General features: G+C 41.1%; 1 protein-coding gene across 6 annotated transcripts in view; it reads right to left on the bottom strand.

Moving 5' to 3' along the window:
• MAP2K5 (mitogen-activated protein kinase kinase 5) overlaps positions 1–8,981 on the bottom strand; it is a 244,156-nt gene extending 235,175 nt beyond the window's left edge. For 4 of the 6 annotated variants that reach the window (XM_046653610.1, XM_046653611.1, XM_046653613.1 and 1 more), the window contains exons 1-2: positions 8,263–8,978; positions 2,378–2,426 (exon numbers count right to left, since the gene is read on the bottom strand). In XM_046653610.1, the coding sequence (XP_046509566.1) occupies positions 2,378–2,426; positions 8,263–8,397 (184 nt within the window). In that variant the 5' untranslated portion in view covers positions 8,398–8,978. Of the gene's footprint in view, positions 1–2,377; positions 2,427–8,262 lie in introns of all 6 variants that reach the window. The other 2 variants (XR_006887499.1, XR_006887498.1) reach the window with 1 other exon arrangement.
• Positions 8,982–17,905: the final 8,924 nt, after the last annotated feature.

Below are 17,905 nucleotides of genomic sequence, written 5' to 3'. Positions count from 1 at the left end.
CTTGTTGGGGGAAAAGAAGGAATGAGATCTCTAAGAACTTAAACCTAACAGTTTAAACTTTTTTTTCTGTTAGTGTTAGGTAGACTCTTCTGTATTAAACACATTACCATAAATATTTCTTTGATCAAAGTTTTATTTATTCAAGAGTTGTTCCATAATACCCATAAACCATAAACCCACACACCACATAAGCCATACTTAACGCTCCTCACAGGCTGTCGACACTCTTGATTATAGAGTGCAAGTTCTACAGTCACAGCTGCACATGAATCCGGGCTCCATCACTGCCTAGCTGATCACCATCGGCAATCATTCCACATCTCTGAGCTTCAGTTTCCTCACAGGTATAATTTTCCTACCTCACAGAGTTGTAAAGATTAGCAACAATCTAGGTAAATCATCCAGGACACTGCCAGGCACAGAGCAGGCCATCAGTAAAGGACAGCCAAAATCATCGGTACTGTGACTATGAGCCCTAACTCTGGAAGGTAGTGGGGCACAGGTACATGAAGCCACATTGGGGAACACAGAAAGCGAGAAGTAGAAAGTACAAGTAAGCTTCTTTTTGCCACACTTAAGAATAATCAGAACAAGCCTCCACAGTGGTTGAGAATACATATATATATATATATATATATATGCATGCTCTGGAGTCTACTCCAGAAATTCCACTCACCACTACTAGCTGCGATACTTTGAGCAAGTCGCTTAGAGGAGATGTCCTTTCCTTAACTAAAACAGAGCTAGTAATGGTCCTTCAAAGAACTTCATGGGGATATTGTGAAGGTTAAATTAAATGAGACAGCCCACGGAATGCTCTTAGCACAGCATCTGGCAACTGTAAGTACTCCAAACGTTAACTCTCAGACTGTCCATGAAAGCCCTGGCACCCCGAAGGGTTACCGCCCGGGGTCTGAATAGAGCTTGCAACACTAATATGCATTTCAGATATACATACTATTTTTCAGTAGTATATAGAATCCACTGTGGTTAATAAAATACTAATTATTTTAAGAGTTCTACTCATGGTAGCTTTTAAAAACACACAATGATTGTTGAAAAATATTCAAACAATAGAGAAATATATAAAGTAAAACATGCGCTCATTCAGCCAACTGTTCCCTCACTCCAGGCCCCAAGTGCTCTTTCCAGGGAGACCAGTGGAAGGCACTGTGGTGGGCACTCTTCAAAGCCCTGTCTCTCAATACACACATGAAGCTGGGAGGAGGAAGGATTCGATATTTCACAAAACGGGATCATACTACAAACATTATTTGTTCATTCAATAATACATCATGGCTATCCTTCCACGTCAATACATAAAACCCTAACTCATTCCTTTTAGCCACTGCTTAATACTTCAGATTATGGATAAATAATTTATTAATCCATTATTCTAGGCATTTACCTTACCTCTAACTTGTTGCTACTAAAAATAATTCCACAATGAACACTTTGTCTGAAGGGCATTCAACACATGTGTAGGTATTTCTGTTGGACTGCTTCCTAAAAATGGATCTGCCGAGTCAAAGGTTTTGCACATTTTATATTTTGGTGTGTATTGCCAAATTGTCCCCCAAAGAGAACATAAATAAAAGAGAAGACATTGCACTCTCTGTCATTAACCATCTGTTTAAAAAACAAGAATAAAAAGTATACTATCATGCAGAGAAACCATACATTTTTCTCTATGGAGAAGTGGCCCTCATCTTCAAAAGAAGATGGGAACCACAGTTGCAAATCCTTACTTTACCCTTCTCAACGCTAGAGACCCTGGCTGCTGACTAAACTCTCCTCTTAACATGACCTGGACCCTGCCCTCCCCTGCAGTGACCTGGCTCACATCAAATCCAGTTTCCAGTACGCCTGCCCCCACCCCCCATCTCCAAGCCAATTGGTTTGGGGGTGGGGAACTACAAGACCTGAGGTGTTGCTGTCATCATCTAGCAGCCACGCCAAGCCCCATTAAAACAGAATTATTCCATGCAACGTTCAATTAAAAGCTCTACTCTGTTGCTGTTTTAAAGCAGCAATGGAATAAAATCTCTTAATCAATAATCATTGGCCTACAGGTAGTTTACACGTTTCATTTTGTCCCACAATATTATTACAGTGAGGAGCAAGAGCAGATAAAGGTCATGGTGGTAATTAAAGCTATATTATAGAAATATGCACACCCAAGATATGATTAAATAAGAAAATATTACTTGGTTCAGTACCATCATTAAACTTGCATTAATTTATAAATATTTAAATGTACCATATGATGATCATAAATAATCTGTTTTTGTCAGTTTCTAAAGTAATGCAACCCATAAACCCTTTGAAAAATTACTGCAGAAAGAAACAGTCAAGAAAGTATACAAGCCAGACTTACATTCAAATGCTGTGGTTGTTGCTTCAGGCAGAACCTGTCCTATCACATCCTAGACAAAGAAAGAATAAAGAAACACAATTAGCCATCTTCTTTATTGCTAACATGCGGCAAATCCTAGAGGAAATATGACAACCCGGAAAAGGTTTCTGAAACGTTGGCATAAACTATAAAAACATTAGCTCATAATCACACTTAGCCCAACAAGGTAAGCCCAGAGTTTAAATCTCTGGGGGGGGGGGGGGTATCTTCACAAAATCTTTCCTACTGTATATTAATAAAATAATCTTCCACTCTCAATTCAACAGTATATACAAATACACTGTTATGTAGTTACCAAAAAAAACTGGTTCCTTCTATGGGAGGCTGCACTGCAATAGAAAGAGTAAGAGTTTGGGGGTCAGACTGGCCTGGGTTTGAATCCCAGCTCTGCACTTACTGGGTGTGTGACTGGTAACAAATTACTTAACCTCTCTGAGCCTCAATATGATTATCCTATGGGTCTAGCAATACTCCTGGAGGTAATGTAAAAATTGAACAATGTGATAAACATAAGGTAGTCTAGCACACTGTAGACATTCAACAAATGTAGTTCCTGATAGATAACTAGCAACACCTTGCCTTGGACTCACAGCAGGAAGAGTTCAAAACACAAGTTTCTGTGATGACAATATAAACCCATATTGCTGCATTTAATACAAACAATTCTTATCAACCTTCACTCTCAAGCAACTGAAGAATATATATTTAATGGCACTGAAATAAAGTTAACCTAGCCTACAAAAATTTTTTAAGTGTATATAATGCGATATCAATGTTTACATGAACTTATAAACTTGAAAATTAGTCTACAGAGGCAGTTTAATTAAAGAGGCAGAGAACACCTTCAAGAAATAGTGAGTTCTGCGAAAAGTGACCCTCCATTGTGTCCAGGCCAACCCACATGGCCTGCAAACCTCGCTGCTCTTAGGGAGCTCCGCTACAACATCCCTCCTGGGTAGTGCCAGAACTGGCACCAAGCAGGGGGCTGACAAAGCCACTGGCAGCATTCCTCAGCAGGGAGCCACAGCCCTCAGAGCAGGGCACTTGGCAGAGTGGTGGCTGCAACATCCTTCTAAAGGCAGTTCTTCAGAAGCTTGCGCTGCAGTGGCAATTTGCATAATAGCCTCACCTCTACAGGGCTTTTTTTTTTTTTTAAATAAATCTGTGTATATAAAATTGATCAAAGGGAACTATCACAGGCAACCCTCACTCATTAGTGCCAAAGGAGAGTTTTTTTTCCTTCTGACCCTAGTATTAGCAAATGAAATAGCAACTTTTTTGAGGAAGTATTTGTAAAAGATTTTAGTGTTAAAAAAAATTCTTTTCTACACACTGGTAGGTAGAAAGTATTTATTGACAAGTAAGTGGAAACTGTAAAGCGAGTACGGAATAAACTATAAGGCTGCCAGTGTAAAACCTGAGAGCCACACTGCTGGGGTTGGCACTCAGCCTCTCTGTGCCTCAGTTTCCTCCTGTGTAAAATGAGATCATAACTGTACCTCCTGCATAGGACAAAATGGTTAATAATAAAGTGCTTAGAAGAGTGTCTAGCAAACGGAAAGCATCATATATATACATAGAGATCTATATATAGTGTGTTAAACAAATAAAACAAGCCATTGATGACCAGAACATTACAAACTTACCTCATGATGAAACCTTACATTTCAGCACCTGACAATCGGTGGAGGATGGTCATTTGTTCACTTCATCCATCCACAGCATTTATTAGGGACCTTTTCTAGGTAGTATTAGTAACCAAAAAAGGGGGGGGACTCCACCCTCAACCCTCCAGGTCTGGACTATCACTGGTCACCTCCAGGGAACTCCCATCACTCAGACAACCAAGCTTGAGAGGTGAACTCTACAGACTAATTTAGGATCCTTCCTATTTATGAAGAGCAAACCCCATCAAACAGCAAATTCCTAATAACTAGCTGAAAACCCTGCCAGGCATCAATGGCACCCTTTGCCCATTAGCATAAACAAGGAGCCACACATACTTTACATCTAATGCAGGCGAAAAAGAGAGAGAAAAAACAAACTTGCTTGAGAGAATCATCAGAATACAACTGACTGTCTTGTTTTGTTAAAGCAACTAAAGTGGGGTTATCACAACGACAAAGCAGTAAAACGTTTGAAAGTTAGTCAATATTTACTAGTCATTTCTAAGCAGGGTACATTTTATGATTTTATGTGTATTTTCCAGTTATATTCTTAAGTGACTTATTTCAAAGTGACCCTGTCTTATTCTCAACATTTACGTGACCAAAAGAAAACTTACGTTTATATATCTTGATGGTGATCTTTTCTTGATCCTTTTCTTCTCCTACCTTTTAATAAATAAGTCAAATATATGACAGCCCGAAAGTATAATTAAGAATCTACAACATGAGCCAGCCCCAGCAGTCTAGTGGTTAAGTTCACCACGCTCGGCTTTGGCAGCCCAGGGTTCAGTTCCCATGCGTGGACCTACACCGCTCTGTTAGCAGCCATGCTGTGCTGGCAGCCCACATACTGAAAAATAGAGGAAGACGGGTATGGATATTAGCTCAAGGTGAATCTTCCTCAGTTAAAAAAAAAAAAAGAATCTACAACATGCCAGGAGCATAACGATCACAAAGCCGTAGGCTACCAAAGAATGAGACGTGCTCCTTGACCTTAGGAAGATTATAATCTGGTCGTGGAGATAAAGACAAGCCTAAAAGACTAACAAGAAGAGCACTGACAGTATGATAGAAAGCAAACAAAAGACGCAAACAGCAAACACTATTTGCTAACTCAAGAGCAAGGAAAAATCACAGGCTTGGTTTAGACAGATGAGGGGAAATCTGAGCTGGGACCTGGGAGACAGGATTCAAACGGCAAGAGGAAGAGTGAACATTCTCTCCTCCCACTCACTAACCCAGATCTCCTGCACAATCTCCCCAAAACTGGGGACTATATCTACAAGGAAGAGAAACACAGAAAACTGAAAAACAGAAAACCCAAATGTCTCTGCCCTTGAGAAGCAGCCAGCCTCTAATTATTCAAACGAAGAACACAGGCCCAAAGAGGCCCAGTGACTTGCCCAAGGTCTCCCAGCTACTTGATGAAGCTGTGTCTGAAGCCCTCAACACTGACTCCAGCTCCAAAACACTCTTAGTGACAGGTGACTCAGTGACTACAAACTGCATCTGGCTTCTGTGTCCAGTTTCGCCAAAAACTAGCTGTGTGGCTTTGGCATTTTCCCCTCTGGGGTTCATGCCTCCTCATTTGAAAACTGGGGTAAGGAGAGTTATATTAGATGAAGGGGATGCTAACAGGTTTCATTTGGCTTTAAATTTTAAGGTTCCAAGCCAAAGATGCTGATACATCTGGAGTTTTTTGGCAATTTCTTGATGAAGAGATGAGGTGAACCTGGAGAAGAGATTGCAGGAGTCCTCCAGGGTCTGGGCTTGCTGTTCAAAGAACTTGCTGTAAGGAGCACTAGGAGATAACACAGCACCCATTGCCACAAGCCCTTCATCAGGCCTTCCCAACAAAACATCCTCCACCGGGGTTTACCTGAGCACGCTCATGTGAAGCCACGTGCACAAGCTCTAGATGGTGGGACCAGGTGGGCAAAGTTTACTTTTAGGCCAGTCAGCCTTGAGCCAAGGTACAACTAAGAGATGCTTGAAAGCAGAAGACGCAGGCCCCATCCCTTATGTTGTAATAACAACACCACCACCACTCAGAGAGCACTCACTAGGTTCCAGATTGTTCCAAGTGCTTTACATATGTCAGCTCCAGTAATCCTCAGAACTCTAGGAGGTAGGTGCTATTTTTTTCTTTTTAACGGAAGAAAGGAGATGCAGAAGACACACGCTCAAGTGAGTCTGGCAGGCCTTGCAATTTAAACCCAGGCAGTCTGGCTCCAGAGTTTGTGTTTTGAAACCCTGTGCCATTCTACTTAAAATAATACCTTCTGTTGTCCCAAATGAGTAAAGTGAAAGAAAGCTCATGTCTTTCTCCTCCTAGACACAATCTCACTTTACCTTACAAGTCCTGGAGGCAAGTATTACCCCTACTTTCCAAGGAAGGAAACTGAGGCTCAGGGAGGCAGATCGACTTGCCTAGTTAGTAGGACAGCTTGCAATTAAACCCAAATTCCTTGATTCAAAAACTAGTGTGCTGTCCACAAAACCACAATTGCATGCACTCTCTCTTAAGCTCCCTCATTAAACAAATACTTCAGGATCCTATGAAGCACCAGAAACAGAGGGGAGTCAGATGTCCACCTCCAGAAGTCTACCATCCAGTGGAGGAGACGGACAGAGTTATGATAAAACCTGTGTGCTTTGCCAGAATGAAGCTGCGGGAACACAGAGGAGGGGCACGTCACCAAGACCAACAGGAGGAAAAGTGAGGCTGGGCTTTGACAGACAGGTGGGAGTTGGGCAGCTGAAGAAAGGGGCTGAGTGGAGAAGGCATGGGCGCTTGAGAGAACTCAAGGTTACTTCTATATACTTGGAGCACAGGATGCTCATGGGGGTGTGGAGAGAGACTAAGCTGGTGCCAGGCAGGCACAAGCCGATAGATCAAGATGGGCCCAGGGGGACATGCTAAGAAGTCTGGGCCTAGTCCTGAGGAGAAATCTATTTGCATGTGAGTGTGTGGAGAATTTCGGATGCAAAGAGAGGGATGGCATTTGGTGTGCAAGACTGGAGGCTGCTGGTTCACTCCAGCCTCTGCGCTTCTGGCCCAGACACTTGAAAATCTGTATGATCTGGGTAGTCAGTCACATCCAGAACTCAAAATGAAGGTCCAAAAATCAGACTTTGAGTAACCTATGGCAATCAAAAATCGCATCACAGGTCTTCCTCCTCCCAAGAACCCTCACTCAGCCCCATCTTATCTCGCAGGTAAGTTCCGCTACAGACCTGGTACTTGCAACGTGCTTCTTGGTATGTCAGTTCTGCCTTTGATAACTCAGTTATGCCCTATATAAAATGGGCACAATCACTCTATCTCCAATGAATGCTAAAGTGTCATTCAGCATTTGGAAATAAATACTAAGTAAAAGTAAGGAAATCTGAGTTCTGGTGCTGACTCTCCCTCCTTCACAAGCAGCTTTGGAAAAGCCATTTCACTTCACTGCTCCTCAGGAACTACCTGTAAAAAAGATCAGAGGCCCCCACAGGCCACCTCCAAGGGCCCACTCTGCTCTAACGTTCCATGGTTTTATTTGAAATACATACTGAGTATTTATTATGAAAGTAAGACTACATCACTAATTCTAAGATGCACATTTTCTCTATCTTAACATCTCTGCAACTGGGCTGTTTTTGTACAATGTGGGGTGTGTCACAGTTTAATAAGCAGCATTTTTTCCCTTAGTGGTACATAAAACAATATCTTAAGACCAATGACACCTTAGGTTTGTTGAAACATGCTACGTTAGAGTTGCCTTGTTTCTCCTTCCCACTGGTCACCAAGTTCAAGGAACTCAGTAGAAAGACATGGCTGCACTCTGGCCAGGGACATTCCACCAAACACGGGAAAAACGTCTACACTCAGCTTTTCATATCCCAGTTGGTTGTTTCTGTGGGTATGTCCCATTCCAGGCTGTGAGCTCCTTGAGGGCAGAGGTTCAATCTGATTCAACTCTATTTCCCCAGGGCCCAGCACATTTGCCAGATTTCAGTCCATGCAATCAGTCAATGCTTGTGGTGGAAGCAATAAAACTGCCCCCACAGGAGGCCAGCAATGGCCATCGCCACCAGCTCAGGCCCCTAGGGTGACATTCAGCGGTCCAGGCGCTGACTACCCCACAAACTCCTGGCCCCCCTCGCTGGGATTTGGGCACTGAGATCAGCACTCACCAGCACATCCCTGAAGAGTAGCTGCGGCCCGGAGTGCACTGTCCAGTCCACCGCGCCACTATTTGGAATCTTGATACGAATCACCAGCACCTGGTTCTCCATGGCACGGAAGGGGCCAAGGGCCAGCCACAGCATTACAGGCTAAAAGGGCTCACATCCTGGGTAGCAGGTCCCCACTGGCCCCTGGTCAGGCGGGGGCTCCAAGGGCGAGGAGGCGCGAGGAGGCGACGGTGGTGGCGAAGGGGCCCGCAGGCACCGCGCCAGGCCCAGGCCGTCGGGGGCCGAGGGCTGTCTCCCCGCGAGCGTGGACAAGGCGAGGGCAGGGGCCAGCAGGAACTAGGGGAGGTCAGAAGGTTCTGGAGTTGGAAAAGAGGGCAAAACGGGATCTCTGCCACCTGTGTGGGTGTGAGGGGACGGCAGAGAGAAGCCCCCGTTTAGCGAGATACAGCGGCAGGTGTCCACTCTTCCTCAGTGGACGAGCGGAGGGTCCCCGACTGGAGCGGACTCTGTCCGGGGCTGACAGGAAGGAGCCCGGGGCCGCCGGACCGCGAGGAAGCCGAGGGGCCCCTCCGCGGGACGGGCAGGGGGCGCGTCCTCTGCCTGACCACGAGCCGGAGGGCGCGGCGCGCGGCTGTCCGAGGCCGCGCTTTCCGGCAGCAGCGGCGGCGGCGAGCGAAGAAGGAGGAAGGCGGCGGCGGCGAGGGCACGACTACTCCGGAACCAAAACGCGCGGCGCCGGAACCCGCGGAACCGGCGAGCGGGACCCGCCTCCCGCGGCGCCATGTTGGAAGAGGGCAGCCCCGGCTGGACCCGCCCCCGCGACGGGAGGGCGGGACCCGGGGAGCGAGCCGGGCGCCCGGGCGAGAATGAGGGGACTAAAAGTTGCGGGACCCGCATCGCCAACTGAGCGCCCACGGTGGCCGAGTGCCGACCCTTTCCTTTCCTGACCCTCGTTAAAGGCGGCGAGGTGAACACATCTAACACGCGAAGGAGGAAACTGAAGTTGGGCAGGAGTCAGCCAAAAACCAATTGGCTTAAAATTGCGTGCTGTTTGCCTTTACGGAAAGAAGCCTCAGAAAGACAACTGCAGCCCTCGTCTCTCCCTACTTCGGAAGCCGGGTACCTAAATATTCCTGGGGGTTTGTGCAGCAAAGCAAGGACTCCAAAAATAGTTGTCTTTTTCGTTTCCTTCTTCGAAGTTACAGATCCAGGGATCATTATCGCCCGTATTAGCAAAGCGAGTCTGGGTTATTCGGCGAGGTTCTTTACCCCACGATTGCCCTGAAATAGCCAAGGGACCCCTATTCAAAAGCGACAGTGAAGAAATTCAGTGAAGAGTCTGAGTGCCTGGGGACAGCTGCAGTAGTGGCATCATCTTCTCTCATTAAACGTTTGCAAAAAATATCTAGTCCATAAATTTTCAACTAGATAGCAATGTTTGCGCAACCGGTGATGTCACAGGCAGTAGCAATAACCCTTGGTTATTTTTAAATGCCTTGTTAACCTCAGATTTTAAATTGCATAATTGTGTTGATCTATGCTGCCTGTACAGAAGTTTGTTTACAAATTGCAACGTGTAGCTCCGTCCTTTATCTCATTCTAATGAGAGTACACATATCGCTTTGCTTTTGGAGACTAGATTTTGTATAAACTTGGTGGGAGAGGAGTGTCGTTTCCCCCTCTAGTAGTCGGATAGTTGGTGAATGAGAGAAAATAATTTAAATCTTGGTTACTTTCAGTATAATACCAAAATTTTTTTCTGCATGTTTTCTCTGCCTAGTTTCTTTTATCTTTAATCTGGAAGTCCATTGTAGGAGATGAATTCTCTCTTTTCAGTTATTCTAAATTAATAGCTTAAGTAGAAATTCATTTACTCACATCCTCCACACGTTCTAGGAATTGCTCCTTTCCACCTACACTTCAGTCCTGTGAAAAATAAATCGTTTGCTCAGGGTCCCCAAGTACTTTTTATTGAAAGTTCGTTTCCTATTATTTGAGAAAACAGACTGTAAAACTAGAGATTTTTCTATGAACCTAAGATTTGTTAAAACGGCTGTTTTATGCGTAGTGCTGTGGGAAAAACCAACTCAGTTTGTGCTTTCAATTCTTTTGGATTCATACCCAGAGGTAGATTTGCTGGATCGTATGGTAATTCTATTTTTAATTTTTTAAGGGACTGCCATGCTGTTTTCCGCAATGACTGCACCGTTTTACATTCCCACCAATAGTGCCCAAGGGTTCCAATTTCTCCACATCTTCACCAATACTTGTTATTTTTTGTATTTTTGTTAGTTGTCATCCTAATGGGTGTGAAGTAATATTTCATTGTGGTTTTGATTTGCGTGTCCCTGGTGATTAGTGATGTTGAGCTTCTTTTCATGTGCTTGTTGGCCATTTGTATATCTTCTTTAGAGAATTATTTATTCAAGTCCTTTGCCCATTTTTAATCAGGTTTTTTTTTTGTTGTTATCAAGTGATTTTTTTTTTTTTTGAGGAAGATTAGCCCTGAGCTCACTTCTACTGCCAATCCTCCTCTTTTTGCTGAGGAAAACTGGCCCTGAGCTAACATCCATGCCCATCTTCCTCTACTTTATATGTGGGACACCTACCACAGCATGGCTTGCCAAGCGGTGCCATGTCCGCACCCAGGATCCCAAGCAGCGAACCCCGGGCTGCCGAAGCAGAACGTGCAAATTTAACCACTGCACCACCAGGCCAGCGCCTCAAGTGATTTTTTTTAATGAGGAAGATGATAATTTACTATTACAAATTCAGAGAGATTTTCCTTCAACTCTTTTTACCTTACTCTCAATCTTGAATTCTTAACCCAGAATTTGACCCCATCCCACACTTTACTGCTACTGCTTCAGTCCAAAAGACCGTTATACTTCTCTCCTAGTCTCTTTCTGCTCTGCCTGCTGCTACCAACCGTCTATTCTCAAGCCAATTGCCAGGATTAGATCAAGTCCCTCCTTTGGTTAAAACTCTCCAGATGGCTTCCTAACTTGTGCAGGTTAAAAGCTCAAGTCCCTTCCTTGACCTGCAAAACTCTACACATTCTGCCCTCCGCAGCTGCTGAACTCTCACCCTCAGTCACACCAGCCTCCTCCTCACTGTTCCTTGAGCCTGTCAGGCATCCCACCTCAGGGCCTTTGCCACGTCCTCTGCCTGGATTCCTCTGACCCCCGATATCCATATGGCTCACTCCCTCACATTCTGTGACTCTCGACTTAAACATCATCTTCTTGCTGAGGCATTCCCTTAGCAAGCTATTGAAAATTTCAAACCACCCCAAACCCACCCCATCCATAGCTACAGGCCCGCGGGTGTGCACAATTCCTAGCCCCCCTCCCTGGTTTATTTTTCTCCTGGCACTTATCATTACCTGACACACCGCATGTTTTACTTATTTGTCTCCCCACTAAACTGTAACTTCATGAGGGGAGGGAACCATATGTGTTTTACTCACCGCCATATCCCTAGTACCTAAAAGAGTACCTGGCACACCGTGGGCACTTGAATCATATTTGTTGAATGAATGAATGGATTTGAAAGGCAAAGCGGATTGAGTGATAGGCATGCAGCTACCGTGTGCACCTCCTGCCTGGCTTGAGCCTCACTTGCTCCTTTGCCTGTCCACAGCACCACCACGACTGATACAACAACCTTATAGACTCCCATAGAACCACAAATTTTGTAGCAAATATAGATTACCTCCCATGTTCAAGAATTCCTCTTGTCTCCTTCATTGCCTAGTGTGGGCCCTTGTGTATAACACTCAAATACTTGTTGATTAATTTTGATTTAAAAGGATATGATGAGAATAGAGAATGAAAACAGTCAGTTTCCAGTGGGTAAACCTAGCAGACAGCATCCTAACCAAGTATCAAGGTTAACGTCATCAGTGATGTCATGTCAATAACATGTACTCTGATATGATGCAATAGGAAGGGCACTGACCTCTGTGGGCTTCTTTCTAAAACTCATAAGCCCAACCTAATAATGAGAAAAACGTCAGACAAACCCAGATTGAGGTACATTCTACAAAATATCTGACAAGTACTCCTCAAAACTGTCAAGGTCATAAAAAAAAAAACGAAGAAACCGTCACAGACCTGAGGAGACTAAGGAGACATGACAACTAAATGTACTGTGGGATCCTCAGTGGTATCCTGGAGCAGGAAAAGGACGGGAACGAAACCCTGGTGACATCTGAATAAAGTCTGGAGCTTAGTTAGTAATAGTGTACCAGTGTTGACTTTGTAGTTTTGACATACACACACTGAGTATATGAGATGCTAACATTAGGGGAATCTGAATGAGGGTATCCGGGAACTCTCTGGACTATCTTTGCAACTTTTCTATAAATCTAAAACTATTCCAGAATAAAAAGGTTTTTTTTAAGTAAGCTGTGTTTCTACACACCAGCAAATGCCTTAGAAATTTTCATTTTGAAGATTAATTTACAATAGCAATAACCACTAAACAATAAACATAAGCATTTTCCTCATGTTGCTTAATATCCTTAGTTTTAAAAAAAAGAAGAATATAAAGAGGCATAGACAAAAATGATCAGAGACAACCCCTGAAAGTGTGACAGGAAAGTCTGCTCTCTTCTGTCTTGGCAGGAATGGAAAAGAACAGGGAACAATTCCAGCACTCAAACAGAAGTGAAATGACAGTTCAACAAATATTCATGGAACACCTACTATGTGCCAGGTACTGTGAAGTTTAGATGCGCTAAAATGAAGCATTAATTTAAAATGTCAATAGATTTAACTTCTACATAATACATTTTCCTTTAGGTACAGTAGGCTGGTGTTCCTACAAATCACTTAAGCTTTGTTATTTCCCTCTTTTTGTTGTTTCAACATATCTATATTATTTTCTTTATATTAACTAACAAAATATATCTCAGATTTTTGTGGCACTTTATGGCTTGCAAAGCACTTCCATATCCTTTATTGGACAGAATTATCTTGGGCATCGTAGGGAAATACAGAGTAATGGTTAAGAACATGGACGCTGTTGACACACTGCAGAGACGGGAATAACATTCACCATATGTGACCTTGGGCAACATTTATTGGTTTCCATAGCTAAAAAATGGGGGTAAAAATAGTGCCTAGCTCATAGGGTTGTTGTGAAAGGATTAAGTGAGTTACTATGTGTAGTGTTTAGTCTAGGACCTGGCATAAATAAATACTGTGTAAATGTTAGATAAACTCCTTATTGTATATGTGAAGACACTAAGACTTAGAAAGCTCTAATTTTTCTCAAAGTTATTCAACAGTAATGGTACAGTAAGAACTTAAACCATATTTTTTATCTTCAAAACAAGGTTCTTTGTGTTACACACATAGTGGAACAGCAATAATTACCAACTCAATAGCGTGATTGGGAATCAAACATAGGCATGCAAGAATGACAATATAGTTTCAGAGTGAAAGGAAACTTAGAAAATCACCAATCTAATCCTCTGCCCAATTCAAGAATTCTCTCCACACTGCCTAAGGAATTGTTATGCAGCCTCTGGAAATATCTCCGACGGCAGGACTCACTGCCTCACGAGGTAACCCGTTCTATTTTTTGGCAACACAATTAAAACATTCTTCTTATCTCCTAGTTACTAACACATTGTTTCTAGCTCTGTTTAAAAAGAGTAAGTCTAACTGATCCTAGTATTTTCTGTTTAATGTTTCACTTACTTCTACATATCATTCTGTTCGACTTTAAAATAGAAAAGTTCCTGTGTGAGAAAATAGATGGCACCTTTTGAAATTCCTCAAAAGGATAATGCAACAAGATTCCAGTGTTCAGAATACATAGAACAGCATAGGTTAATTCATTACATCTGAGATAAGGTTTCAAAACTTGTTGCTGTTCTTGTAAAGAATCCATATAATCTCCAATTCAGTATCCTTTCAAAGCTCTTAAAAATGAAGGCAAGTTTTCTTTTTAATTTTGAATCATCACACATTCATCCAACATAGAGCCTTCATTATATGACAAGTACTGGAAACACAAAAATTAGTAACACATGGTTCTCATCCAGCTGTGTACAGAAGCAGTCTTTTTCAGTATGGCTTGAATGGACCCTGTCTGTAGATTCAGAACTACAAGATTTTGTTGACAGGTAAAATTACTAAAATTTGCCTTCAACGTGGTCAATGTGAAAGTATTTGTAGGATGAAAGAATGACTTGATTTTTAAATGTAATCTAACATTAAATGACACTATTTAGATTTCTTTATTCAAACTTTCAAATTCTTGGTTCCTTCATTTGGTAAATGTGGAGATTTGAAAGCATAAGAAACTAAAATGTTGGCTTCATCTCACAGTAAAGGCCTTAATACCACATGTGAAGAAAGGTTACAAGATGTTTTCCTACATTCGTGAATTATTTTCATCCAATTCTTAAACATGTACATTTTTTAAAATAAAATATCCACTTTAATTAAATCAAGTTTCAATTTATATCTGTTTATTAGAGTGTTGATTTTTATTTTGTATATCTTTATTCTTCCTTTAGGGTTTGGGTAGACAACTTTTTAGGTCTGATTTTAAATCATGCACTTATATGAAAATAGAGTAAAATGAATCACTTTGTGTTTAATAAATTCAATGTTCTGTTTACAGACAGATAGTTATAAAATTGCTGATATATTCTAGCAGAAGCAGTAAAGGTTATGTCAAATAACTACTAAAAAAATCATACGATGTAGCGTTAATGATGTTACCTTAACATACCAGCTTCAGGGGCTGTATAATTGTTTCTGCCAACCCATAAATTTTTGAGTAACAACAAAATTATTGTGATTTTTCTTACTAAATTATTCATACATTACAAAGCATGTATGTAACAAGGTCCATGAATCACCGAAGCGTATAATGATCATGTATCTAATGACATATCTCTTTTCATAAGATGAATTCAAATAGATTTATGTATTTAGGTTAACTAAAAGATACTGAGTTTATAAGGTTCATAATTCTATCACCAACCACCACCAAAAAAACTTCAGATCTTCTTTAAAAAGTACAGCTTCCATGATTTGCTTTTAAAAACTGAAAGCTTTTATCAAAATCCTTGTGTTGAAGCTACTTTTTCATGAAGTTTTACAGCTTTTAAATTGATACTGTAAATATCACTAAAGATAAATTAATAATATAACATAGTACCATGTTCATAAACTGTATTTAAAATGATATAAGTGCAACTAAAATAGCTATAAGCAGTACTATATAAAACCTCATACTAGTAGTAGCTGATATTCTTTATCCAACAACTAGGATCTAAAAGAGAATATTTTCATTTACTAACATTTTACATGCTTTTCTTTGGTATCATCTTAAATAATCTCAAACCAAGTATATCCTTTTCTTAATGCTACTAAAAATGATCCCAAATGAGGTTTCATCTACTTAATTAAGATTAGGCTTCATAACTAAAATTTTTTAAATTCCAAGACTGCAACTTATAAAGTGATGTTAACATGATTTACCTCTTTTAATCTCTAACATTTTTCTAAACTCAGATTTTTTTTTTTTTTTTTTGCTTTTTTTCTCCCCTAATCCCCTCCAGTAGATAGTTGTATACTTTTAGTTGTGGGTCCTTCTAGTTGTGGCATGTGATGCCACCTCAGCATGGCCTGATGAGTGGTGCCATGTCCGCACCCAGGATCCGAACGGGTGAAACCCTGGGCCGCTGAGGCGGAGCGCGAAAACTTAACCACTCGGCCACGGGTCCAGCCCCTAAACTCAGATATTTTCTATAGAAATCATGCAATGAGTTATGTCTTATCATAGTAATATTGAATCCTTTACTAATTTTTGAAAGTTATTTTCAATTGTGATAAAATACATATAACACAAAATTTACCATGTTAACTATTTTTATGTGTATGGTTCAGTGGTATTAAGTACATTCACATTACTGTGCAACCGTCAATACCATCTATCTCTAGAACTCTTTTCATCTTGCAAAATTGCAACTTTATACTTGTTAAACATTGACTGCCCGTTTTCCCTCCCCACTTTACTAATTTTTTTAACAGCTTTATTGAGAAATAATTCACATGCCATACAGTTCTTCCACTTAAGAGGTACAATTCAAGGTTTGAGTATAGTCACAGAATTGTGCAACTATCACCACAGTGAATTTTAGAACAGTTTCATCACCCCAAAAAGAAACTCCATACCCATTAACAGTCACTCCTCATTTCCTCCCACCCTCCCCAGGCCTAGGCAATCACTAATCCACTGTCTCCATAGATTTGCCTATTCTGGACATTTCGTATAAATGGAATCATACAATATGTGGTCTTTTATGACTGGCTTCTTTCACTTAGCGTAACGTTCTCAAGCTTCATCAGTGCTGCAGCATGCATTAGGACTTCAATCCTTTTTTGGCCAAGTAATATTCCCTTTTATTTCTGCGTTCATCGATTGATGGATATTTGAGTTGTTTCCACTTTTTGGCTAGAGTGAATAGTGCTGCTATGAACATTTGTGTACAAGTTTTTGTGTAAACATGTTTTCAATTCTCTAGGATATATGGCTGGGAATAGAATTGCTGGCTCATATGGTAACTCCACGGTTAATATTTTGAGGAACTGCCACCCTTTTCCAAAGTGGCTATTCCATTTTACATTCCCACTAGCAATGTATGAGAGTTCCAATTTCTCCACATCCTCACCAGCACTTGTTATTGTCTGCCTTTTTTTATTATAGCCATCCTCATGGATATGAAGTGGTATTTCATTGTGGTTTTGATTTGCATTTCCCTAATAGTTAATGTTGAACATCTTTTCATGTGCTTAGTAGCCATTTGTATAACTTCTTTGGAGAAATGTCTGTTCAAATCTATTTTTCAATTGGGTTGTTGAGTTATAAGAGTTCTTAAATATTTTGGCTACAAGTCCCTTATCAGAAATATTATTTGCAAATATTTTCTCCCACTCTGCCAGTTGTCTTTTTATTTTCTTGATAGTGTCCTTTGAAGCACAAGTTTTTAATTTTGATGAAGTCCACTTGATCTATTTTTTCTTTTATTGTTTGCCTTTACTAACTTTTCTCCTTTCATGAAATCACAGTTTACCAGAAAGCTAACTGAATTTTTAGAAATACACTTACTAAAAACAATCTAGATTTACTTCACCCCAGTTGTATTGAATGTGCCCTCAATTGGCAGAACAGTTCTGAGAAGTAGTTGGAGCCTGGCTTGTGTCCGTGGAAACTATTTTAGCTACATTTTCATTTAAAGAAAAAAATTTTCTCAACATCTGATCTCCAATTTATATTAGAGAATGCTCTGTGGACTACAGTCACTCCTAATAACACTTCTTATTGTTGGGAAAGCTCCTGTGAAACATTTGTCAAGCACATAAAATGGTATAAAAGTGAAATATAGTAGTTAAGATTTATGTTCTATCGATTGTGTAGCTAAAGTAATTTTTCATTACTAACATAAGATTTAATAAGTATAAGTAGTTAAAGATTCTGACCTGGCACTAGTCATTAGCATGTAATTGAACTAGTAAAAAAGATCAGTTAAAGCTGTGTTGATTACCACCTTATCTTTGAAAGGCAATTAAAGACCTCAATCATTGCAACAAGATTTGATTGTGCAGCCTTTATTGGA

Source organism: Equus quagga, chromosome 2, assembly GCF_021613505.1.
Source record: "Equus quagga isolate Etosha38 chromosome 2, UCLA_HA_Equagga_1.0, whole genome shotgun sequence".
In the NCBI taxonomy this organism is placed as follows: Eukaryota; Metazoa; Chordata; class Mammalia; order Perissodactyla; family Equidae; genus Equus; species Equus quagga.
The sequence above is the reverse complement of the archived record's forward strand: the minus strand, read 5'-3'. Positions and strand labels throughout refer to the sequence as shown.